The following is a 25,909-nucleotide window of genomic DNA, read 5'->3' as shown; positions in this document are numbered from 1 at the left end:
CCAATATAAATATTTAGATTGATATTTAATAAATTTTTCACTCGAACAAATTTTGCTTACGTAGAATTATTATTTTATTAGATATAGACGCGACTAAGCTCCATTTTACATTCCTATTGCACCACTTAAACAACATAAATCTTTAGACAATAATTAGCTTTTAAGACATTAAGCACTATTGTTTAATTACTTAGTAATCCAACGGCACCAACAAACCTACCTGTCTAAAATCAAAATGACAGCCTTAGCAAGGCTATTACACCAAGAACATGACACAGACTAACATAAACTAGTGGAGAAATAAAACAAATCTATTAAACCGACATGTTGGCCATGATTAAGACTCTTTATAGTAAAGTGGGCAGCACACTATGCTCTAATTGACGCTTACCAAATCAAACAAATTAACGAGACAAAAATTAATCCATCAGCAAACTAGTGTGATGTTAACCACTTTCTTGTAAGCTTTGTAATCCTCCTTATCCATTCTAATCTTTCCATGGTGATTTAATTAAACTTTAGGAATCTTAACAATGTTTAGAATATTATAATTGCCATCAAAATTATTGTGTTTCTTCATAAATATCATTATTAGTTTACAATTAAATAGACTATTTTTTTCCTTATATTAAAATATTCTAAAAACTATTAATATATTATATTTAAGCTTTTAGTGTCAATTATGTGAAAGAAGCCCAAAACTTTTATTTGAGTTTGAAATATTCGTTAAGGAATTCTATCCACTAAACACTATGGTTGACATTGGGGACAAAGCTATAATTAAGGTCACTAATCCCATGAATCATGCTGTGCTTTTCTAATTTTCAATGCCAAGATATATCACATTGCCTTCTATATATCATTAGCAATGAATTGAGCTACCAACGACAGAGACATCTAACATCATCTATAAATTACTAACGCCATAATATTTATTGATCTAAAAATTTAGATCCTACTATTATCATCTACACCTTATATATTTTCACTATTTTTATATCCATTAGATTTACTTTAGCTCAAGTTGTCGTATAAAAATATAAATTTTTAGAAAAGGTCTAGTTATAAAATCAACAAAAGAGTAAAAGAAAATAGAATAGAGTTTTTTAAAACAAGAGGGGGAGAGAGGGAGAGAGGGAGAGAGGGAGAGCCACAAAATGGAAGGCAAGTGGGGACACCCAAAATGTTCCAAAAGGGATGCAGAGAAGGCGAGGGGCAGCTAGCTATCAGCCACACACGCATTAAGAGAGGGAGAGAAAAGACAGCCCACAAGATGTTTGCTAAAATGCTTTAAAGAAAAAGTGGAAAAGTCAGCAAAACCCCAATCGGAGTTGACGACGAGTCACAGCTCACAAGAGAGCAGAGAGGAGAGAGAGGAGAGATTTGGAGTTCTGTGGGTAGTGGGTGGGTGGGTACCTGAACAGTGGCCACCCTCCTCATCAGCTTATCTGACTGAGTATCACAGTCTGAAGGAGCTCTTTTAGCATTAGCCCATAGATATACCTTTTATTCTGATTAATTTGTGTGCCCCTACGCAATTGATACCTTGGAGAATGAGCCGGAGAGATACGATAAATATATAATAAATAGGTGTTTGTACGACTTTGTTGAGCGTCATAAAGCCCAATTAAAATTATTTTTTAGATTAAATATATTTTACTATTTTATGTTATGCTTAAAATAAATTATATATATAGTTATTTTGGTCATTTAGTAGTAATATTTTAAAATTTATATATATTGTCAAATAAATACGATGTGTTATTTTGATCATTTTAGTATCATTTAGTTAACAAAAAAAAATTAACAATCGACCGGCTTAAGACCTTCTAAAGTACATAGTACGAGATAGCAAATATATTTAATCCTATTTTTTTTCTTAATCTATAATATAATTATTATTATAAAATAATAATTAAATGTTATAATAATCATATTTAAGAATACAAATATTATTCATCAAAATTGTATCTTATACTATACACTAATTCAATTATCAATTTATCTTTATCTATCACATCAATCTATTTTATATTAAATTAAAAAATATTTATCATAATTTTATAAAAAATAAAATATTTTTTTTCTAATATTTTTATTCACTTTATATCACATCAAATTAATTGTTACGCTGACTAAACGTAGAAATAGTAAATCTTTAATTTTAACAATAAACAAATAAAAATTATTATATCTATTTCAATCATATTCAAATGTACTGTAGCTTTACGCCAACAGCTATAGTTTTGGACCAACTATAACATAATTAATGATTTAATTTTAATTAATGGGAGGGAGAGAGAGAGAGAGAAGTATCATCTAGGACTCAGTATGAGCCAAAGCCCCTTCCTTTTAGTTTTTCTTTCTATCTTCTTCTCTCTCTTAGTCTATAAATCATAACATTTTTAGGCCATTAATCCAACTTTCTGTCTCCATATATAAAAGATATAAAATAGAATCATTGCATAAGTTTTGTTCAAGTAATATATATATATATATAATAAGAAACAATTTTTAGTCTAGATGCTATTCATTCATACACATGGAGTGGACCGACTTTTGATAAGAAAATATGATCTCTTCCAATCAATTATCTCTTAGAATTCCAGCTTAGCTTATTACAAAATAGCAAGGCGGCATATGCGACATTAAAATAATTACTTCACTAATCTAAGAATAATAACAAAAGATACCGCTGCGATGATTCATTTGGGTCATAAGAGCTTAGTTTATTGCCTTAAATTTGTTAATAATTGGATTATTTAATATTTATTTTGTTTAATGGGAAAGATACAAGGGAATGAAAGGGACTTTTAATTATTTTAAGTCTGCTTTTAGTTTTTAATTCGTGACAATTTTAAATCTTCTATAAAATTTGCCTAAGCTTTTTAAGAAATTATTTTCATATAAATTACTTTCTAATTCAATGAATTTTAAATATAAATTACTAATTGAATCAATAATTTATATAAAAATTTATTTGTATATTTTATAAAAAATTTATAAGTCATTAATTCAGTTAGCAACTTATATTTAGAAGTCGATGACTGAATCATTGATTTTCAAACATCAACTTATATTAAGAACAATGATTTATAAACATATTAGTATGTTATTTAAGTTTTTAAATATACTAACCAAATTAAATAAATTTTTAGTAGAAAATCTCTATCTTCTATCCCAAGTTCCCAACTTCCAAGAGGATGTTTCATAGTAACAACTAACATTTTGATTGCTCCAATGCTTCTATATGCCATAGGATCAATAATTTGGTATTTTATCTTTTATTTTTATGTATATATTCCTCTAAAATTGGTGTTATATATATATATATATATATATATATATATATATATATATATATATATATATATGTCTTTCAAAATACTTGGTTTTTATATAGATACTCTTAACAACCTTTTTTCTTAAAGATACCCAAAAAAGTCTAACCAACATAAATTTTGATCTATTTAATACTAGAAGGACAAAAATATTCTCAATCTTTTTTGTATACATTGCTCTTAAATAAAGGAATCTTTGTTATTTTTATCATTTAAATACTTTCGATTATAACATGTAGTTTTATCACTCATCAGAGACTAACTAGATGGACAGCTATGCAAAAACAATAGATTTTAAAGAATATTCACATAGAATCAAAATTTAGAGATTTAACTCTATGTGGAATGTTTTGCTATTTTAATATTCAAAGAAGTTGTTAGCATTTAATCTAACTTGTAGATGATTTGGGCCACAAGAATTTCTTCAGAGAATTTTGATCAGCTTTTTAAAAGATGAAGTGTGTCAGGAGAATCTAAATTCCATTTGCCTCTTCAAGCAGAACATTTCCAAATTCAATATTTCTGATGGAAGAATCAGTCACAAAGTTTGATATAGAGTAAATTTTTACCTAATGTTAGCTAAAGGAATAGGAAAGATTCCAGCATTACTTTTATATAAAATAATAATAAAATGGCCCTAATTTGAGGTGAAAAATCTGGTTCAATTTTACAAAAACCTAATCTTAGAAAACTTATCTTACTTAAGGGTATTTAGATCATTATATATCTATAGTTAATTTAACTCACATATATATATATATATATATAACTATTTGTTAAGAAAACTAATGATAGGGTATTTTTGAGACATTAAAAGTAAAATGGATGAGTCAAATGATAAATATCAATATGGTAGGATAGGATGTGAATGAGAATAAAGTCAGAACACACAGTTTTTTTTAGTGACTTTATTTTTTTTAAAAGTTAAAGATAAAATCAAATACTAATATTTAAGCACAAAAGTAGGGAACTACTTTTTGAATACTCCCCCTGTGCTTTATGTTGTTGTCATTTGGGTACTCAAATTCTTTGTGGAAAAAAAACATTGGAGCAAAAATAAAGAGAAAGAGAAAGAGAAAGAACATGGGATAAAAAAGAAAGAAGCTAAGGCCCTCTTTTAACAGCAGCAGAGTTAAGCCTCTAACTCAGATAGTGAGAGATATGTCACAGAAGAAATGGCACCACTAACTTGACCCCCCAACACTTTAATGGAGGCATGATGATGCTTGAAGAAGACTATGAGAAGTATTTGGATGTCCAACGACTTGGCCTGACTACGGAAAAAAAAAAATGGTGGGTCCTTGCAATTTTGACACATTACCAAATTTCAAGCATACTTCAGAGTAGCAGCTCATAATGGAAGATTTATACTCAATCCAAGTTCACTGACCATGTCAGAGGATTGGGTCCAGATATATGCACTCAATTACCCAATTGGGCCAGCTAGAGATTTAATCTACATGAGTCCTAGATGCAATAATAGAATTGGCCCAAAGGGACACAAAGTTCCAGAAATTAGGTTAGGCCATGGCCATCAAACCCAAGATCCATATTGACTTCAAATTGAAGTAAAGAGTAAGTATGCCATCAGCATACTGCATGATGGAAATCCTCTTTATGTAGGTACAGGTTGCATCCTTGTCAGTCTGATCATTCTATAAACAAGAGGATAGTTGAAACAACAACATGAATCCAAGATAGGAACAAAACAATAGATGGGATAGAGAAAAGGCACCAAGAGCAATTTTATTGTCGGTTGGTTGGAATCTCTGAGACATCTATCATCTGTCTAAAGGAAAATTACTCGAGACTGGTTCAGATAAAATGTATTTATGCTTACATGCTCTCTGTCATCCTAACAACTGAAGGTACAACAAAGAGAAGAAGTTTAATTTCTTTTGGATTCTGGTGATACCAATCTATCAGTCTTTAAATGCTTTTCCAACTGGGTAATTTGTCTGGAAGTACTTCTATAAGATTACCACAAGCCGAGTGATTTCCCTTCACCTCATCTGAATACTCAAAACTTGGGTTTAGATATTTGACGGTTGCACGTGCACAGAACCATAAAGAAAGTGAAATTCTCAATTCTACAATGGATGAGGCAAATGCAGCTCAGACAGCCTTTCGCTCACTGATGAAGGCACCCACACTCTTAAACCAACGCATGAGGTTTCGGTGGTCCTTCACATAAAGCCATGCTTGGAGGAAAGGGAAGAGATTCTCATTTATGCCACGAGCCTCAATATATATATGGAAGGCATCCCTCACCTTTTGGTCCAGCTCCCTGCCAGTTCAACGACCATAAGGTATGCATCTTAACAACATTCCAAGTTGAAAAGCAACTAAAATAAGTGCATAAAAAAGAAAAGGATGATATAGTCTTGAAATGTCATGAGATGACTTCAATAGAATATTTGAGACCAGCAGCAAACTAAAATAATGCTATTTAGATTTTTTTTTTTTTAAATTTACAAAAAAAGATTGCAGCATTTAGGCTTGTACATAATGTGCAACCTGTCATGAGTGAAACCAGCTTATTGAACTGTTCTAGCACAAGAAAGGCCAGGCATCTCAATGGGCTAGGTCAGCTTTCCACGCATGGGCTTGGTGGCAACCAAGTTGCCAAGCCCCACTTCTTAGCAACAACAAATACAATCCACAATAAAGTTACTGATAACTTGGGCTCCAGGAAAAGGAAAAAAAAAAAGAAAAAGAATATGCATGCCTTCAATCAGCATTCACAACTTTCTCTTCAACAATTTACAGCATAATATGATTGGTTAAGAGCTATTATGAATAAACTTCTTTATAAGGATTAAGAATATGTTATTTCATGACATTCAATGTAATTAAACTTTCAATTCACAAATGATTATGCATTATGCAGCATAAGTCCGAAAATGACAACATCTAATCTAAGACATTGTGTATCTTTAGCTTCTAAACTTTTTGCCTTGGAAATAGTTGATACTTACACTTTCATAGATCTAACACAACTTTATGGGGTTTCAAGCAGCCAATAAAAATTGAGCGTGCATGTTTATATACAGAACATTAACTTCTTTAGTCTCATGATAATAAGATAAAGGACAAGGCAGGATAGTTTGGTACTACTATGCATACTATATTTTGTGTTTGAATGATTTCCAACATATGGTGTTTATAATATAAGGACAACTCATTGTGGTTTTTTAATTGTTCTTTTAAATTAACTTGAGTATTACCATTTTCTTATGAACGATAATATATACAAACAAGGGGATACAGAGATACTCCTATAATCACTCCATATTGTAACTAGTAAGTGCACATATTTGGGCAACTAATAAATTGTTTGTACTTCATAGTGTCATTTGCAGGTCAATTCACGTACATGCATGAGCATATATTCTGTATGATGCTGCATCATTACCCATTTGCGTCCAAGTCCAAAATTTACTGCATCATGTACCGATTTCATGTCTTATCCATTTCATAATCTACTTCTGAATCTTAATCCCCTATCCAAGATCTCTTATAACTGAATCCCTTCACCTCAGACAAGGGTTGTGGCCCAATCCATGTAGACACATGTAGATGTGAAAACATTTGGATGACCATGCCAATGATGAAAAAAATTTCAGCCAGAGTTGATCCATACAAAACAAAATTGCACTCTTCAAATAATCATTAGTCAACTTTCAATGAATTAGAATCAGCTTAGTGTGATTTTGGAGATCTCGTAAATCTATTCAATAGTAATCCTAACTCACACTCACAAGCTATCTATATCCTTTTACAAATAATTGAAACAATAATAATAATAATATAATTCACTTCCGTAGCTAAGTAACCCAATCGAGACATTTTCTGTGGCAATCCAATTTTCTTACTCTGTATGCTACTATAGCCACAACTCCAAATCCTAATGATAATTAATTAAATTGGCATGTCATCACCTCTCCATTTTTCAAGTAATAAGTTGAAATGAATTTGCTAATTCTCTCCTAGTATGGCAACTCAACTATAAAATAAAACAATCAATCCAGCAAATAAGATCCAATAAAATTGAGTAGAAATATCTAGTCAACTAGCAGACCTGCTCGGTTACCGCAAGGATTAATTCATTGGCATGCACATTTCAATAACAAACCAATCAACTTCTCAAACCTACCTAAAACCAACATTACCTGCATTTTAACAGAATTCTAATTTCATTAAAACCTAACAGGAATCCGTCTCAAAATCACATTCTAACAGCAAGATGTAGAAAAATTGTCAGACGAAGACAACGGGCTTACTGGAAAACACGGCCCTGGTAATTTGCAGCGGCCGCCGCCGACCCAGTCCCGGTTCCAACCTTTGGCCGAAGGCACACGGAGTGGATCCCGACGGTGTCCGGATACAACCCGCAGAGGAATTGCAGCGACTCCTGTCTCCCGGGCTTCGCCACATCCACATGGAGAAACATTTGGTTGATCGACTCATCCCCATCGTCCTCATCCTCGGCCCCAGCGGGCATTATATTAGCCAATCGCATCACGGAAATCGAGATGTCCTCATCCTTATACGATCTACGCAGCACGGGCCCGTCCTTATCCAGCGCGCCTTTCAAGATCGTGAATGGCGACGGCGGGTTCACTTTCTACAGCACATAAACGAGAGGGACGAGATGAGATGAGATGAGATGGAAACATAAGTTTAAACCCTAAAAAACGGAATGGAAGGAGGGGTTACCGGAGGAGGTGTCATCTTGGAGACTTCGAGGTAGTGGTCTTTGAGGGAGCGAAGGAGGATAGAGTCCACCGCAGAGGCGGAGGACGACAGGCGTCGGATGAGGAGGCGACGCCACGGAATTCCGCCACCGCCGTACAAGGATCGAGCCCACATGGTTGCGAAGAGAGGAGGGAAGGGGCGGAGGGTTTAAGCACTCGATTTTGGGGGTTTTGCGAGTAAGAATTTGGAATTTGGAAGGGTCTCGATTTGGGCTTCAAATTGATTATCTGGGCTGCTGGGTCTTATACCCAAATTGGGCTTCAAACTGCAAATAGTCCAACAACAATAATCCTTTTTCTTTTTCTTTTTTTATTTTCTTTTTTCTCTTCTCCTTTTCCCCCTTTCTCAATATGTGTGTGTGTATATATATATATATATATATATATATATATGTAGTATACCTAAATCTATATATAAACGAGAAGTGGACAAGGGTATGAATTTTGTCAATGTCCTATTCACTCCCACTCAAAATGTTCCTAAGATTGAGTACAAGTGGGCGTCAAGGGCCAAACTTTAGAGAGCACTAGAGTCTTTGTCAACTGTTAGAGAATCAAATCTAGGACCAGAACCCCAATGAAGCCAGTCCAAAATCAAGTATAGATAGCTAATATATACTGTACTATACTATACGATCACATAATCATATCATATATAATTCAAGGTTGCAAATGAAATGCCTAACAAATACCTAACTTTGTTTTTATTCAAAGAGTTAGGGTTACTTTTAACTATTGCTCCGCATCATTATTCTCCTTCGGAAAAATAATTTTGACACATGCACCCGGTAAATTATTAAAATATATTAGTAAGCTTTCTCCGACAAGATTTCATTAGAAGTCTAGGTATAAATAATTTTAAAATTTGACTAACTTAATAAATGGGTAAAAATGTCCCTGAAACTCTAAATCTAAGTCTAATAAGAGAGAAGACAAAATAAGAGCATATTTGTCCATCTAATTAGTTAATAAAATTTCAATAGTTTTTTTCTAACGGAAAGAACTTAGTGATGTAAATATCTGAGAGAAGCATATATGTCTACTCTTTTTCTTGAAAACAAACAAAATTATGAGTAATAGTTAAGGAGGGATGGTGAAAATACAAGTAACTTATGTTATTTGAATTAATGAATAAGGAATAGTTGAGTTTTTGACGGTTTTAAGTTTTTACCTAATTGTTTTTACGAGTTTTATTCATTTTAAAACCGTTGATCCAATCAGCGACTCATATATAAATCTTTTAATTCTTTTAAAATTATTATCTAATGTGAGAGAGAAAATTATATATACGTATCATTCTTCAGTTATATAACTTTCAAATATCAATTGGGAGACGTAACAATTTTTATATAGAATTTAAAATTTCTAAATGAACTGCTAATTAAATCAGCAATTTATAATTAAAAATTATTGACTAAGTAAGCCATTTTCAATTACAGATACACTGGTATTTAAGCTTTACAGTGTATTAGATAGGTATAAAAAAAAAAAAAAAAAAAGAGGGTTAGGAGAAGTAATAGTTAGTGTTTGAAGGTATGGAAGAGTGTGTTTAGGTAGCTTAGGTAGGTTTTGCATAGTGAAGCATTACATAGTTGTCAATGATTGCAGGAGCTATGAGGCATCCAATCTGTCCTCTCGAAATGACATTACATGGATGGAAGCATGCTGAACCACTGACACACGACTTCAATGAATGCATGTTCCCACACATGAAAGGGGAAGGAAGGGGCATTCTTGTCTTTTCACTCAATCTATTCTTCTCTCTCTCTCTTTCTTTCTCCCTTGGCAAAATGAACAACATATTACTGCTGTTGGACCTGCCACATATTATCATTATTTCATCACAATTGGAGGTTTGTCTTTGGATTCTCTCTCTCTCTCCTTCTTTACTATCTTCCTTCTTTACTATCTTGTAATAAATTTCTTATTTATATAACATAAAATGAAAGATTTGTTTACGGAATATTTTTTCTTACATTAAAAATAAGTGAACAAAGAATAAAAATAATACTTCGAGTGGTAATGGATAACTTAAAACCTTCTAGAGGCTATCCCTCTTCCCTGATGTTGTGTCAATATTAATCAGGTCGTCCAGATATCTCTATATTTCTTTATTCGGATTCGCCTCTTGAGTAGGTGTAATAATAACATTTTAGCTTGTTAACATATCAAAATCACATATAATAACAAAGATTATATGAAAAGGTTTTGACCTCCAGATATCCAGTCTAGTATGTCATTAGATTTGACAAGAAAGATTATCTCAGGGTAAAATAAGAGAAGAAATCATCTGTAGAACTGTTTAGATTCATATATATATATATATATATATATATATATGCATGCAAACAGTCTTTTCCGATTAGTCCATGTCAAGCAGGAGCCTTTCACATTATAAGCCCATATCGATTGTCTTCTATCTCTTCATGGCCACCAGCTCTTGGATGCCATTAATTAAGACAAGCAATGCAAAGCAATTCTGAGCATTGCCGCAATTCCAAAACTGGTAATCGATTTGATATATGATCACATTAGATTTCTACGCAATTTATTGTCCTTTTGCTATATATCCTATGAACCTGACAAGCTCCATGGCCCATGAAGGACTTTTACTTGAAATCTAATACCCGAGATCAAAAGTTTGAAGGAATTAATTTGCATATATATCTCGGCAATTTTAGCATAAATCTCATATTTACACGCAAAAAGAAAAAAAAAACTCTTTATTAGTTGTGCCATATCGATCATTTTAATTATTTAAACAATTTGTGAAGTGTTTTTCTTTTATTATTAGTTATCCATTTAATTAGGAAAAGTATCAACGTAACTATCACATCATCAATTTAAAATGCTTTAGTGACTAGTTTATCTTTAATTTAGTAAAAGAAAAAGGATAGAAAATGATTACTTTACTATTTTTCTATCAACACATATGGGATGGGAGGGACTAGGGAGGGACGGAGGTATTTGACTCGAGGGCCTACGTGTTCTTAGCTTAATAGAGAGGGGGGGGTTAATAACGAATCATGAGCTGCCAAGTAATTATGTATAAGCAACGTGTGTTACTACTACTACTACTACTATTAGAGAAGGGAGGGAATTTTTCTATAGTTTAGTCACAGGGGCAATTGTGTAAAATGAAGGGGGTGAGAGCAGTAGACTGCCACCCACTCATTCTATCAATCATTACCCTTCCCACTTCCTCTCCTCCAATCCGAAAACCACTCATAATTACTTTTTGCAGTTTGCCCCCTCCAACTCCAGGTTATTTTTCTTCCACTACCCTTCTCGTACGTTCGTTCATCAAAGAACAAAACAAAACAAGAAAAAGAGGAAAGCTCTCTCTCTCTCTCTCTCCTTCCACATCTTATGCATAAAACGATGGCGCTAGCCTTTTGCTAGAAGCCCATCTCTTGCTTCCTTTTTCTTTTTCTTTTTCTTTCTCCTCTCTTATATCCTCTTAAACATTTCCTTGGCTTCCTCATGCTCCAGAGCTCGGAAAAAATGTCGTCAAGTGTTGCATCTGATCACGTTTGCTACGTCCACTGCAACTTCTGCAACACCAACCTCGCGGTATCGATCGTATTTTATTCTTCTTCTTCTCTTCCTCCTCTCTCTCTCTCTCTCTCTCTCTCTCTCTCTCTCTCTCTCTAGATCCCAAGTGGAGTTGTTGATTTTATTATTTTTCTAAGTATCACATAGAAGAGTCAAGAGTGTAATCTTCGGAAGCTTCTTACGATGACAAAAGTTTGTTCTTTTTGTGTAGAGATTGAGACCTTGATAGCTTCTAAGTGATTTAATTAGTTCTTCATGTAGAAGTAGAAGATGAGATGCGTATGGCTTCTTTGTAGGCAACTGCATGTCTACCTCTTTTAGGCTTTTAGCACAAATTATACGGGATTCTATAATAATTTTTTTGTAACTTAAATTGTTCTACGGATTTCATTTAAGGTATTAGATTTCCAGAGATAAGGTGTAGACAATTATGTTTCTGTACCCTTAGTGAGCCCTTTTTATAGTTGCTTCAGAAGATCTGCTACATATGAGACTAAGGTTATAGAGCTCCATGTACTTGAGAAACTCTTGAAACCTAGCTATCTTATATATTCAAAAAAATAATTTCGTTAATCCTTAACTCTGGTTGTTTCAAAGACATGAGTAAGATACAAAAGAAATATCTAAATATCTTATAATAGAAATCAATTGGTAAAAAAACTGCATTTTTTTCTTTTCATTTTTACAATTCGCTTGAAGGAAACTTATATAGCTTGTATCAATAATGGGGCTCACTTTTGTATGGCGGAGAGACGTGTGCATCCATGAATTGAGAATTAGTGATGTCTCTTCATTCATCATATGTGTAAATTCCCAAATTTTCAACATTTGATGTCATGTATAAAAATGTCATAAAAATGCATAGCTAAAGAAACTGGATTCTTGAGATCATGAGATCAACACATTACTAGTTTAGCTGGGACATGATCTAACACTCTTTCTTTGTTCATTAAAGTACAATTATGATAGTTATTATTCATCTTTGATTTAAGAACAGCATGCAGAAGACTGAGTGCATTCCTGAAAATGGCCTTAAATGCTACATATCAATATTATTTCTCTTATTCAACATTCTTAGAGCTTATCTAGTGTAATCGTGCCATAACTTCTCATTGCTTTTCTGTGACTGCTAAAGTTGTCCTCTCTCTCTCTCTACAATATATATATATATATATATATATATATAATAATACTATGTTCCTTTTGGGAAATTACAATATATAATCCAAGGTACAGAGAGTGGGTCGGTTTGTCATGTCGTTTTCTTCTCTTTTATCTTGATGCTGGTAAAGCTTTTAGGTGCTTTTATTCACTTTGGAGAAGTCCAAGAGAGAGTACTGATCAGAAGGGTGCGGAAAGAAGAGGGAAGATGACATTCAGTGGTTTTTAACCCGAAGGAATTAATTGGCATCAAGGAGCTCGATCAGATCCTTACTATACTTTTTCAAATTGCTTTCTCACTTTTATGTTAAGGTTAGAGTACCCTTCACAACTCTGATGATGGGTCTCCTCTTTGTTCTGGGTCTTGGAGTGAGTGCTTAAGCTTTTGCATGCACACCTCTTCCTTTTGCAGAGATAGACAGACTACAGCTCCTCCAGGTTTTGAACGCATAAAAGCAAACATTTGGAAAAGTTATTCCATTTCAGATGTGATAGATGCGATAGATCATAGAATAGAAAGAGAGCATGCAATATAAGAGAAATTTTTGTGCCCTATTTCTTAATCGATCAGTTGTTGCTTCATTTTTTTTACTACAACTTTTCAATATTTATTTATTTTCTTCTTCTTCTTCTTCTTCTTCTTCTTCTTCTTCTTCTTTGTTTTATTATCTCCTTTGGTTGTTCTTTAGTCCTCCTTTCTCTGTTCCTCCTTGTAGTACTGCCATGAGTAATAATACTACATTCATGGATATCTGAGCTCTTGAAACTAATTGGTAGCACCTCTTACAAAGATTTCATCAACTTTAAGTATCATGTTATGCTTGCGTGTACTTATTTCCTCAGAGTAGCTGTTGTAAGAGCAGTGTTAGTCATTTAAGCTTTATTTTTTTATCTTCTCTCTAAAGATGAACTTATTATTCATTCCACAAAATACTAACGGAGCCTTCTTTATGATTCAGGTTAGTGTCCCAAGCCACAGTTTACTAAACATCGTAACTGTTCGATGCGGGCACTGTGCCAATCTGTTGCCTGTCAATATGGGAGGTTTGCTTCAAACACTCCCACCTCAAGATCTTCAGGTTGAAAATCTCCTTTCTATCCGGGTATAAAGTTGTGGAATTATTTTTACAGGATGATTTGATTTAATAACAAAGAAGAAACTAAGATTGTTTCTCTCTCATTTCTTCCTCCTTTTGTTCACTGTACTTCTTCTACTGTTTTACTATATTCTACGAGTCTACAGTACTCCTCTCTCCTAGAACATTGAAAAGAACTACTTTAAAAAAATACATTTGTAAACCAGTTATACTACAAGTATTAGAGTTTTTTTTTTCCTAATGTTGTGAGGAAAAAGTTCTATATATCAATCCTCTCTCTAAAGTTTAAATGTACCACTACTACGACCTACATGTGGAGTATTGAAAGACATGGTTATTGTTTCTTTGGTGGTGGGAGAATATGCAGGTGGATAACATTGGATCCCATGATACTCGAGTAGAGAGTGGATCATCTTCCAAATGTAATAGGGCACGGCCAATAGTGTACTCGTCTCAAAGCAATCAACAGCAAATGCTACCCATTCGCTGTAAGCCTTTTCTATGTTTTGTTCTCATCTGACTTCAAATATTATTAGTGCATAGCATTCTAGAGTTTCTGTACAACAACAAACACAATCTCTTAACTTTGGTTTAAAGAATGTGAACTTCCCTGCATACATCTCAAGAAGGATTTTTTTTTTCCTAATTAATTTGAATGCAAGAAATACTGACAAATATATACTAAAGCAAGCTTGGAAATCTTCAGTTATATAATTTGTCTTGATGGTTTAGCTAATGCTTTTCCTTAACCAGCCATCCAGAAGAGACAGCGTGTTCCATCTGCTTATAATAGATTTATCAAGTGAGCTTTCCAAATCAATCCTTGTTAATTTTGTGTAATACTTCTTGTAAGGTTTATTTATCATGATTATGTAAAATTCATTATGAAACCATGTAAGGATGCAGGATTGATTTAATTGTTCTTTTCATAGGGAGGAGATACAAAGGATAAAGGCTAAAAATCCTGAGATTAGCCACAAGGAAGCTTTCAGCGCCGCAGCAAAGAATGTAAGTGAATAAATGCCTTTGGGCTGATCAATGGAGATAAATTATCCATGATTAATTTAAGGTAGTAATTATTTATCATCATACCTGACTAATGGAAATATTACAGGCCAAAATTATCTCACTGTCTAGCAAGTTATGATGTAAGGAAAAAATCATGAGTATGCCATGTTCCTTAAAAATAATTTCCCTTATATATATATATATATATATATATATATATATGAATATCTTCAAATATTTGCCCTTTGCATGCCTTTTATAGCTCCAATTATAGTATTTCTTGGCCTCATTTTCTATTTAGATTGTTAAGAATTGCAGAATTGCTTGCTTATATGCAGTGGGCCCATTTTCCACACATCCATTTCGGGCTAACGGTCGACGGTAATAAGCAACGGAAGCTGGATGATACAATTTCCGCGACAGGGCTGCAAAAATCTCAGCGTTTCTATTGATATGATGTATATTATGAGTAGTTGCTATCTTATCTGTTTGTTGAACTTGTGACAAATAAGTTAAATTTGTGATGTCCTAATTTCAATAACCATCTATCCATGTTCTTTGTTTTGAGATCTTTAATTAATTCGCGAAGAAAAAGGTGATCTTTTGTCACAAAGGATGAACAATCACTTTGACATACCTTACATTAGATAGGTTAACTTGTAAAAAAAGTTTAACTAATTTTCTTCTGTCGTGTAATTAATAATAGCTAGATGTTTGCCATCAATCCAATTGGTCCTCAGACAAAAGCCGTGAGAAAGGGAGGCAGTTCTTAGGGTTCATTATTTTTCTCCGCAGAAGAAATTAATGAACATATATTGCAAGCAGAACTATTCCTTTTACCTTTTACTTACAAGTTAGAAATAAAACCATGCCATGCATGTAGTCAATCTAGATGTGCTCTTAGATATGGTGTAGGAGTCTGAGATGCTACTAAAAGAATGATCAAGCTACACGAGAGATGAATAGAATTATAAATGTTATCAATCAAAAGCTGCGTACATTATCATCTATCGTTATGAAAGGTTTCAGTTAATGCTCTATAGAAGTTTGTATATTATTAAATAACATGATCGAGTTTCTATTTGTATTAACATACGAGAAGATAATCGTTTCTAGGTTGCGTGTGAGAAAGAGAGAGAGAGAGAGAGAGAAAGAGAGAGTTATGGGATGTTAAAATACTGAAGTGTCTCATTCAATAGTACTGCCTCAGAATGAGATACTGGCAGTCACTAAACTCCAAACATGGTTTTGCTAACATATGCTTTGTATTTTTTCCTTGAATATTCTCTGCCTTTACCCACTAAGTAAAGATGCCAAAAGAGAGGGCCAAAAATAACTTTGCAAACTTTGCATCACTCAAACAAATCACCAGTCAAAGTTTAGATGCCACAAAGATTTTGCATGGACCCCTTCAGATATGAATTATGACAGGCTCCACCAAATTATGGACCATCTAGTGAATTATACTTGAAATCAGACCAGATTGCCAAGCTTGGGTTTACCCTACCTGATTAAAATTAAGTGTAATTCTTTTTATTCCCAGAGAGAAAACGTGCCAACGAGGGCGAGATTTGCAATATTAAGTAACCCAAGGGTGTGGATGCAAAAAGAAACGGGCATCTTTCTTCTAGTGCGAACTGCGAGGTATCATCCAATTGGATCGATAAGATTTATCATGAGATAAAGCCAAAAAGCCAGCCAAAAGTTGGGCAAGGAATAAGTCCTCGAGGCATATACTATATGCATGTATAACTTATATTTTGAACACCACTATATATACATATATATATATATATATATATATATATATATATATATATAAGGTAGCCTAATTCTGCATTATGTGCATAAAAGTGTACATACTAAGGTTGCTGTGTAATATAGCAGCAGACACTAGTAATTAAGAAGCAAAGTGATGGCATGTACCACAAAATTCATAGGCAGGAGAAAATCATATTTGGTAAACTATACATTATTCCATGTTACAATAACTTGAGGAGCTAAAGCCAGCAGTAACATAAAAGCTTGTTCCATGGCAACCACCAAAAGTAAGAGAAATGTAAGGACCAATTACATTAACATCTTAGGAGCTTGCTGGTTCCAATAGGAAATGTAAGCAAAGTCGCGCCTAATTTGAGCACATTGGTGGAAAAAAAAAATTCCACTTCTCTCTTGACTTCTTATAATAGGCTACAAGAGGATGATCGAGAATTCTTGAGGCAGCGCATGTCCTATTTTGCTATTTCTTTCCACGTTGGTTATCTCGTTTATCTTCAACAATTCTTTGACGCATAGAAGAAGAGCTTGAATTAAAAGGCTTGGAACCCATAAAGGCCACTGATGGTGCAAGAGCAGACTGAGTGCCTATCATGCTTGAGCATAGAGTTGGCACTACTGGAGCAATCGAGCTGCTTTCCATGTTTAAAATTGCTCCACTAATGTCAGTGCTTGAACATGTCGAGAGGTAATCAGAATGATGTACTGTTGACAGTGTTAGAAAAATGCAGATGTTCTAGTGCACTGACAGGTTTTCCTTCAAGTCATGTAGCCCCTGATTTATGTAAATGGTGCAGAAGCTGAAATGCGGGAAGACATCCTGGTACTAGATTCAAAATGAAAAGAAGGAACACTAGAAACTGATGGATCAGCAGATGAGATCCGCAAACTGCTGGTAATGTTCAGGTCACTGTGATAGTGGAGAATTTTTGGTAGTAGGAACTGCAAGTGTTGGTGAGGATTAATGCACCGAGTCATTGCTTAAGCATGGAGAGGCAGAAGCACCAAAAGACAAAGCAGAAAAGCAAATTGATGCTGAACTATCACATGATGGTACTGCCATAGTAGTGATTGCAGGTGCCCGAGAATGAATTATAGGAACAGGCACATCAGAGAAGGTAAAATCAGCACTTTCAACAGCAAGAACAGGCCCAACCAAAGATATCTTGTCATCCTCACTTGTCAAACTTAAATTTGAGTAAGGCATGCTTTTGGATGAAGAAAACAAAGCCCTCTCTGCAGTTGCTATTTCGGAACACCGATCCTTGTGCTCTGAAATCTTTAGAACAACTTAATTCATTTTTCAAAGCCCCCCTCGAACTATCATTATCCTCCAGATCCAGTGAGTCCTTGGGAAATTAGACTTTGTTTCAGATAGTTTCTCCTTTGATGAAGACACTAGTTTATCAAGCTGGTTCTGTACTTTCATGGCCATCCCTGTTAGACTCAGGTGGAGCAATACAATTACATATTCTACTATCTCTGGTTCTATTCTTTATGCCCGTGTGTAGAACTTTGAGATTGAGAAGAATGGATGATGCATGATGTTCGGCAACACCTTCATCAATTCTGCCTGGACGATTAGAAAGGAGATATCTATAATGAGTTGGGTGTCTTTCAATCAAAGGAGAGATCATATTTCTGTTTGTAGGACCTAAAGATCCAATTTCACTATCCATAACACAACTTTGTCATTTGAGGACCTGCAAGAGAATACTATAAGGGGATCCAATCATACAGGAAAATCTTATAGAGACAACAACAAAAAAAAAATATTGAGAATGATAGTGATAAAAGGAATCATCTTCTCCTATAGTTGCATAAATGAACTGAGAATTGATATAACAGTATGCCATGAGAACTTACTGATATGGTGGCATAGAAAGAAGCAACTGTTATAATGGCTAGTTGTTTTGGGCTATTGCTTAGCGTGACAAATATCGAATGTTTACTGACAAATTTTGGTATATGGGGATAAAAACAAAGAGCTAACAAACATTTATCATAAATCAATTTACGACAACCCTACTAGACAGTCAAGATTGCAATGACTCAACACCCCAATTATTTACATTTGTCACAACCTAACTAGTCATTGATGAAAGCTCATACTAAAAGAGAATAAGATTTGATGTACATCACTATCAAATTGAAAAGCTACATGCATCCGATTTTGATGGACATTAAGAATCATTTTCGGAGAAAATTAAACTATCAAATTGAAAGAGTACATGCATAATTATGCATGGAGAAAATTCTTCAGATTTTCAACAACACTTTGGAGCATTAAATTTAGAAGGAAGCTGACTCGATTTTCACATGGGTCGTTATCAAGAACATAACCTACAATTGTTTCAGCAAAGAGATGCAATCCATGCTGTTCAATTACAGATTCCAAGTAGACAGTTAACCACTAGTAAGTTGAAGTTGAACTGAGAGTTCCAGAAAGATATAAAACATCATGAAAATTAACGAAAAGGTAAGAAATTATATATTCAATGCTCGGAACCACGCAGATACTCCATCAAGATTGCTAATTTAATCAAAATATAACAATTACTAACTCAACCAACAAATATACGTCTTCCAAGTTGAATCAAGAACGCTTCGAGCAAGCAGCAATAAACAGAACACCTTTATCGCACATATTAGTCAAAGACTACTTTGAACATATAAAGATCGATCACATCGCCAGTCGTGTAAGATCACCACAACGAAGCCAAATTCATTCAAACCCTAAACCAACAAATAAATAATTAGTCAACCCAACCTTGAGCTGGTGGCGGCGCGAGAATCCAATTCCTAAAGACGAAGGAGAAGATTTCGGATGCGGCACTGGTGATCTTTCCGCCGACGCCTCCCTCGTAGAGCCGCGTATCCATGGAAGATAACGAGCGAGATCGAAGAGAGCGAGAGAGGGAAAGGCGGGCGAGAGGGAGGGAACCAAGAACTCTTGAGACGGGTATATATATACGTAATGTGATCGAGGTCTAGGAGCTTACGGTGTACGAAATTTGTATACGGGTACATCGTGATCCAAACCCGATATACTGTTGGTAGGCAGATCCGGTTGGATTGGGATTCTGTGCAGGCGACCGATTGTTTCGGTTCGTAATATGCATCAAAGCATCGATTGTGTGAATATTGATAATTTCTTATCCGACACTAATCTAAATATTTTTAAACAGATATGAGTTTGATATAATTGAGTCTGAGTTAGAATATGAACTCATTTATATTCATCAATCTATAACTTTCTAAATAAATAAATTATGTTTGTGTTTTAGCATTCTAAGAAACTTAATAAGTGAGTCTGTGTTCGTGTTGACCTAAATGTGATCCTGCCTGAGTCTACCCGGCGGCCATGCTTAGCTGTCTCTTGTCCAAAAGAAAGCTGTCTCTGAACTGGGCATGCTATGTCTTTGTCGACCACCTGGCACTGGATTCACAAACAAGGGCCAAGGGGCTGGTATTATTTTTCCCATTTTATACAAACCAATGCCTGTAGTGGATCCACATTGCACTACAGGCCAGCTCTGTCCGATTTGGTGATGTCCTCACGTTCAGTCGCCACCAAACATGCACAAAGCTCAATAATTGGTTGCTTCGCAAGACTTAATAAATACTTATTAATATGCATACATATAATACATATGTAATAGTCTAATATTATTACATTCCTTTTCTATTTGGTAGTTCATGCATCGTGATCAAAGCCTACTTCTTTCGAACATCGAATCAGACCCAACGATCGAATACGAATCTAGCAGCCAGTAGAAAGGAGAGTATGACATATAAATTTAAGATGAAAGAATATATTGCGAATTGTTTTCCAAGATCAAAATAAAATTGTGGAAGACAGACAGATCGAACAACAAAAACATTTCGCTATACACGACCATGCATACAAACATCAGGCAGGCTCCGGTATGAACAATTTTAGCATACAACACACTCTTTTTTTTTTTTTTGGTTCTTTTTTCTTTTTTTTGACCCTCTACCCCCCTCTCTTTATTATTAAGTAATTAACTAAGGAATTCTTCTGGGGGGTAGGAAATTTTGTCGCCCCAATTTGGTCTACCATTTTCTGTGTATTTGCGCAATTATCCTATTGGCACGTAGTGAAACGAGAACGCTGACCAAGGGTGCCTAACACGTTGCACGTAGCTTCCATTAATTTCCCTGCACCATTTAAAAAACAAAAGAAAGAAAGACGTAATAGTTAGTAGTCGAAACAATTGGAATGGTTCTAAAACTTTGTTAGAAAAATAAAAACATAATGTTTCTTGAGCAACATCTTTGGCATTATTCTTTTCACATGACATATGGAGACGATGACATGTTGCCTTCCTGACAGCTAAAAGTCACCAGCAAATTAAAGTGTGCGAAGGAGAAAATAATAAGGTGTATAATATTTAAAATTAAAAAGAAAAAGACCCCCCACCATACACCACACCGACAGGGCTAGGCTAGCCGGCAAGCACAAGTTATTTTTGTACCAACTTCTGAGTACGCATATTCAACTCACCAACTACTTACCAAATCCAGGTTAGAAACGCCCTTTACGGCGTTTGCACGTATACCCCCCTCTCAAGACTCGAGACCTTATTCTCATATTTATCATTAAAGACCGTACCCCTCCTCAAATTCTTTTAAGCTCATATAAACTCTTAAAATATTATATATCTATAACAATCTCAGGATGTCGATGTAAATATTGGAGAAGTATTTCCCAACCAAAGAGCAAATCAGCAAAATATGAAGAATATCTTCTAAGAAAGTTCCTAATCATCAATAAAATATTGGCGTATATTCAGAGAAAAAGACACGTCACCCTCCTAACAGCTAAAATTCATACTATGAAAAAAAAAATGCATGACAAAAATTAATAAAAAGAAAAGGTAAAAGAGAGTACGACTTTCCAACCAACAAACAAGCCCACCGACAAGTCGAGTGGGCAAAGCAGATGCTTTTCAACTAGGAGGCTACGAGCCCACATAATAAAACTCAACAAAGTACTCGCCAGAAAAAGAGATTATAAATTTATGACAACCCGTGGGTGACTACAGTTGGATCTAGTAGTTAAAATTTATTTACCACCTACGTTTCATATTATATTTGCAAATTACCTCTCTAAGCCTTCAGTAATATATTTTATGGACAGAAATTAAAAATTATAAAAGAAAATGAAAGTAATGGCCGGAATATCCGTGCTACAGCAGTCTGATCCCAAGCGGAGACGACTCAAAGATCCCCAAATCGAACCACATTTTATGGAATTAAGCAATTAACGAGAAATTTCACCAGATTAGAGAGAAAGGGAAAGTAAATGGCAACCACTGACCTCTCCTGAGCTTGGATTTAGCAACCGGCGGCTTCGTCACCGCCGGAACGACGGCGGTGGCCGGAGTCACCTCCTCCGGCGGGAAAAGAACAGCATCGATCCCCTGCACCGAGATCCTCCCGTCGGTGTAGATGTCCGGATCGAAGAGGTAAGCTGACCCTTCTCCTTGCCCAAACTTGACCGATCCATCCGCCTCCCTCGCCACTACCTTGTGCGGCAACCGGAGAGTGTCGTACCTCACTTTCCCGAACCTCCTCACGGCGTTGTACATGCTCTCTTCCGTCTGGTACTCCGGGACCAAGTGGTAGTACACGATCTGCTCCGGCGCACCCGGCTCGCTGAGCTGATCCGTGGTCAATCTCGCCATGGCTTCGTCGTTTGGAGCGAGGACGGTGAGGACGTAGCCTTCGGAGACCAGCCTCCCCATCTCGGTGGCCAGGGAGGTGAGATTCACCAAGATGTCGGCGAGCTCGTTGTAGCCGCCGTAGAGGAGGAGAGTTTGGATGAAGTCCTTGACCTGGCTCTCGCCGTCGAAATAGTGCTTGCCGGATCCGGGACCTGGAGCCGGCGCCGGTGCGATGGAGGGGCCCGGGGCCATAGCATCGTAGATCGGGAGGACCGGAGGGGCTCCGGCGGGGACGGGTGGGGCGGGCTTCTTCAGGCGGTGGGTTCGCGGATCGACTTCCGGGGCTCCGGTTGGGAGCACGGCCGAGATAGCGGCGAGGCTCCTCCGGCGGTTGAAGTCCTCCTGGACGGATCTGGGAACGAGCAGGCGGTCGACGCCATGGATGACGCCATCTGGGCGTACGACGGCATCTGGGTGAACGATGGCGGCGTGGCCGACGCGGAGGTCAGAGGCGAGGTGGAGGAGGTCGCCGCCGGCGAGGGTGGGGTGTGGGAATGGGTCGGATTTGGGCCAGGAGGCGGATCCAATCCGGGAGGGGAGGACGTGGGAGAGGATTAGGGTTTGGAGAGCCTTTAGGTTGCGGGGCTCGAGGAGGAAGCGCTTGAACTCAGGGTCGAGGTCGCGCTCAAGGGCTTCATTGCGGGGGGCGAAGATGGTGACATTGTGGCGTCCGACGGCGTCCTCTAGGGTTTGGAGGAGGAGGGCCTTCTCGACGAGCTCGGCGAGCTCCGTGTAGTGCGAATCTAGAAGCGCCACAAGGACGGAGTTGGAGTTGATACCTCCAGAGCCGGATCCAGCGCCACCACCTGCGGCCGCGAAGGACGACGGCAATGCGGCGGAGATGGCGAGGAGGTAGATGAAGAAGACGCCTGAATTCATGGCGTCGGCGCCAAGAAACCCTACAAAGCTTTCTCCTTTTTCCTTTCCCTTCTCTTTTGCTTTTGCTTTGGGTGGTGTAGAGTGGAGGAGGAAGAGGAGGACTTGGGAGTGGGAATTAACTGCTCTTTGTTTTCTTTTCATGGATTTGTTGTTTATAAGCCAGCGGGGTACGCGGGGAGCGAGAACGTACACGTGGCGGTATGCCGATGCGTAAAGACAGGCTGGTGGTGGGGACCACGACCGTCGGTCGCAAGGCTTCTTGGCCAACCCAGCTCGCGGTCTCGTGATCTGCGAAGCGGCACGACTTAACGTGTGATCCAGGTATTAATTTCCAAATGACCTTTCTATTCTCACCAATTGCTAAATTTCCTATCAAGTAAGCAGACAACTGATGCACGCGGTTAGGGTAGAACAGTAATTAGACATTTAAGCTACTATACACCCATTCACAAGGTCGCCAAACTGCGAAGTAAAATCCACGCGTCGGTAAATAACTCGCTTTGTACAACTATGCCCTCCACCATCTACGAGAAATAAAGAGCTGTTTAAGGGTAAGTGAGACATTTTACAGTGTCGAAGAGTGGACGCTGAGCTGTCTTTATTGCCTCTGACTTGAACCTTTCCCTTTGTTTACCCTCGCTAATCCATTAATTCCCAGAGACATAAGCACGCTGCAGAAGCACGTGGGTTGGGTAGAATAGTAACTTGGTCCGTAAGGTACGGTTACCCTTTCACCCTTGTCGCGATGCTTCGAAGTAAAACTCCGAAGTAGACCCGAGACGAGCTCGCGCGGACAAAATTGCCCCTCCGCATGTGAACGAGAGGGGCGGTTGTTGAAGGGCATATTAGACATTTGAAGGAAATGAAAGATGAGCTGTCGTTGTAGCCTCTGACTTCCACCAGCATACTTCTTCCCTTTTTGTTTTAACAAAATATCAACTTCTTTTTATTTCCGAGTGTTTTTTTTTATACGGAGAGGATTTAGATAAATAAATTAAGGGAGAATTGTTTAAGTAGGAGGGCGACGTCTCGCCAGCCGGGAAATTGTTAGTCGCCATCAGGATGGAAGGAGGCGGGATCGGAGGGTTGGTATTAAATTAGGTCGGACGGCGCTGTTTTCGTTTGGTCTCGCTCTGCTCTAAGATTCGTGTGCGGAAGAAATCACGGAAAGGAACGGAGGCGGTGTGGTGGTGTCGGTGGCTTGGCGTTACGATTATGTATGGGGACACGAGGAATGGCACTGGACTGGAGCCGTACTCGCGGGGATTCTTTTATCATTCTATTTTAACTTTTTTCAAATGAGGAGGGAAAGGAAATCGAAAGCGAGGAGGAGTTTTTGTCCCTTCCCGCCATTTTAGAATTAAATATGACTACTAACGATGTATTTGACCCGTTTGGTCTCCTTTCCAAAAGATTGTTACCGTTCTTAATTACTACATTTTTTTTTTCAAAGAAGAAAATATATTTATCTTCTCATAATTAGACCAAGTTTTAAAGTGTTTTTCTGAAAATAATTTTAAAAAAAATTGGCTTCTGGCATTTCTTTCCTTGGGTGGAGTTTTACATGTTCTTGCTCAACATTGTTCATTTTCCTCTCCATACTTCTCATGTTTCTTTTTTTCCTTTGTTAAATAGTTAGCATGTTTTATGTTGCTTTTAGTTTGACAAGAGACTGTTTGGAAAGCGAGTAGGCTAACTTGATTCTGTAAATTGAAAACTAAATGTTATGTGGACTTTGTCTAACTAATAGACTTAGCATCTGATGATAAGTATTAGGTGGCATTTGGTTCATGCACAGAAGATATTTATTTATAAATTATTTTACAATCAAATACTTATTTATCTATATTTTGGTCAAATCTTATATAAAGTAAATCTCTTGATAAATTATGTACAAAATTTTATCAAATATAGAAGGTGCGATAAAATTATACATATTTTTAAAATAAAATTTTTAGTATAATTAATATACTTATTCATAATTAATAATTAAACATAATTTCTTATATAAACTTATTCAAAACAATCGTTACACTTTACAACCAAACAATAAAATATGAGAAAAATTATATAAGTACCTAATTTATATTTAAAAGATGCATATAAAATTATCTTTAAAAAACTTTATGCACGAACTAAACGAGTTATTAGTTTTCGTAAAATAATTTTTGTTGTTAAAATTGTTTGTTTTTTTCCTTGTTATGTCTTTTATTTTGGCAACATGTGAAATGTAAAATAATACCAATTGAGATTAAAGAAGCATAAAATAAATTTATATATTTTTTGTAAGAAATCTTTTTTTAATAGTATCCCACAATGTCTGCGTTGCCATGATTTACTAATTATTGTTATAAAACAAACAAGCACTAAGGTCCTTTTATATTAAAATTAATGTTAGTCAGACATTAACATGTAAGCTAAATTAATAAAAGAGTTAGGTGATTGATACAAACGAAAGTTGAAAGAGTAATTCTCAATCTAACCTAACCATAAGGGCTTAATCTTAATAATGATTTTAGTTTAATTAAGAGCTTCCAGTCTTTTTTAACTAATGCCATGTCAACGAATCTATTTTCATATTCAGT

The 25,909-nt window shown here is 36.0% G+C and overlaps 3 protein-coding genes across 5 annotated transcripts; 1 reads left to right on the top strand and 2 right to left on the bottom strand.

The window, feature by feature from the left end:
• Positions 1 to 5,051: 5,051 nt before the first annotated feature.
• On the bottom strand, positions 5,052 to 8,279 carry LOC140763035 (mitochondrial acidic protein MAM33). Its single transcript, XM_073101066.1, has 3 exons — positions 8,061 to 8,279; positions 7,625 to 7,968; positions 5,052 to 5,628 (listed from the first exon to the last, which is right to left on the bottom strand). The coding sequence occupies exons 1-3, from the start codon at positions 8,211 to 8,213 to the stop codon at positions 5,457 to 5,459; spliced, it is 669 nt and encodes a 222-aa protein (XP_072957167.1). The 5' UTR covers positions 8,214 to 8,279; the 3' UTR covers positions 5,052 to 5,456.
• A 3,141-nt stretch (positions 8,280 to 11,420) lies between these two features.
• Positions 11,421 to 15,460, top strand: LOC140763244 (protein YABBY 2-like). 3 transcript variants are annotated; one of them, XM_073101345.1, is made up of 6 exons: positions 11,421 to 11,671; positions 13,774 to 13,917; positions 14,279 to 14,399; positions 14,665 to 14,713; positions 14,844 to 14,919; positions 15,026 to 15,180. In XM_073101345.1, the coding sequence occupies exons 1-6, from the start codon at positions 11,582 to 11,584 to the stop codon at positions 15,056 to 15,058; spliced, it is 513 nt and encodes a 170-aa protein (XP_072957446.1). In that variant the 5' UTR covers positions 11,421 to 11,581; the 3' UTR covers positions 15,059 to 15,180. The 3 variants fall into 3 exon arrangements, with proteins under 3 accessions (XP_072957446.1, XP_072957444.1, XP_072957445.1); XM_073101343.1 differs by lacking the exon at positions 15,026 to 15,180 and adding an exon at positions 15,258 to 15,460 and having other exon boundaries at positions 11,429 to 11,671; XM_073101344.1 differs by lacking the exon at positions 15,026 to 15,180 and adding an exon at positions 15,258 to 15,460 and having other exon boundaries at positions 11,437 to 11,671; positions 13,774 to 13,893.
• Positions 15,461 to 20,490: 5,030 nt separating this feature from the next.
• Positions 20,491 to 23,480, bottom strand: LOC140762760 (fasciclin-like arabinogalactan protein 16). The gene is made up of 2 exons (XM_073100698.1): positions 22,040 to 23,480; positions 20,491 to 20,877 (listed from the first exon to the last, which is right to left on the bottom strand). The coding sequence occupies exons 1-2, from the start codon at positions 23,463 to 23,465 to the stop codon at positions 20,804 to 20,806; spliced, it is 1,500 nt and encodes a 499-aa protein (XP_072956799.1). The 5' UTR covers positions 23,466 to 23,480; the 3' UTR covers positions 20,491 to 20,803.
• Positions 23,481 to 25,909: the final 2,429 nt, after the last annotated feature.

The sequence above is a fragment of the Typha angustifolia genome, chromosome 7 (genome assembly GCF_048772165.1).
Source record: "Typha angustifolia cultivar Huaian chromosome 7, ASM4877216v1, whole genome shotgun sequence".
Classification (NCBI taxonomy): Eukaryota; Viridiplantae; Streptophyta; class Magnoliopsida; order Poales; family Typhaceae; genus Typha; species Typha angustifolia.
This window is presented reverse-complemented; position numbering and strand designations above follow the sequence as displayed.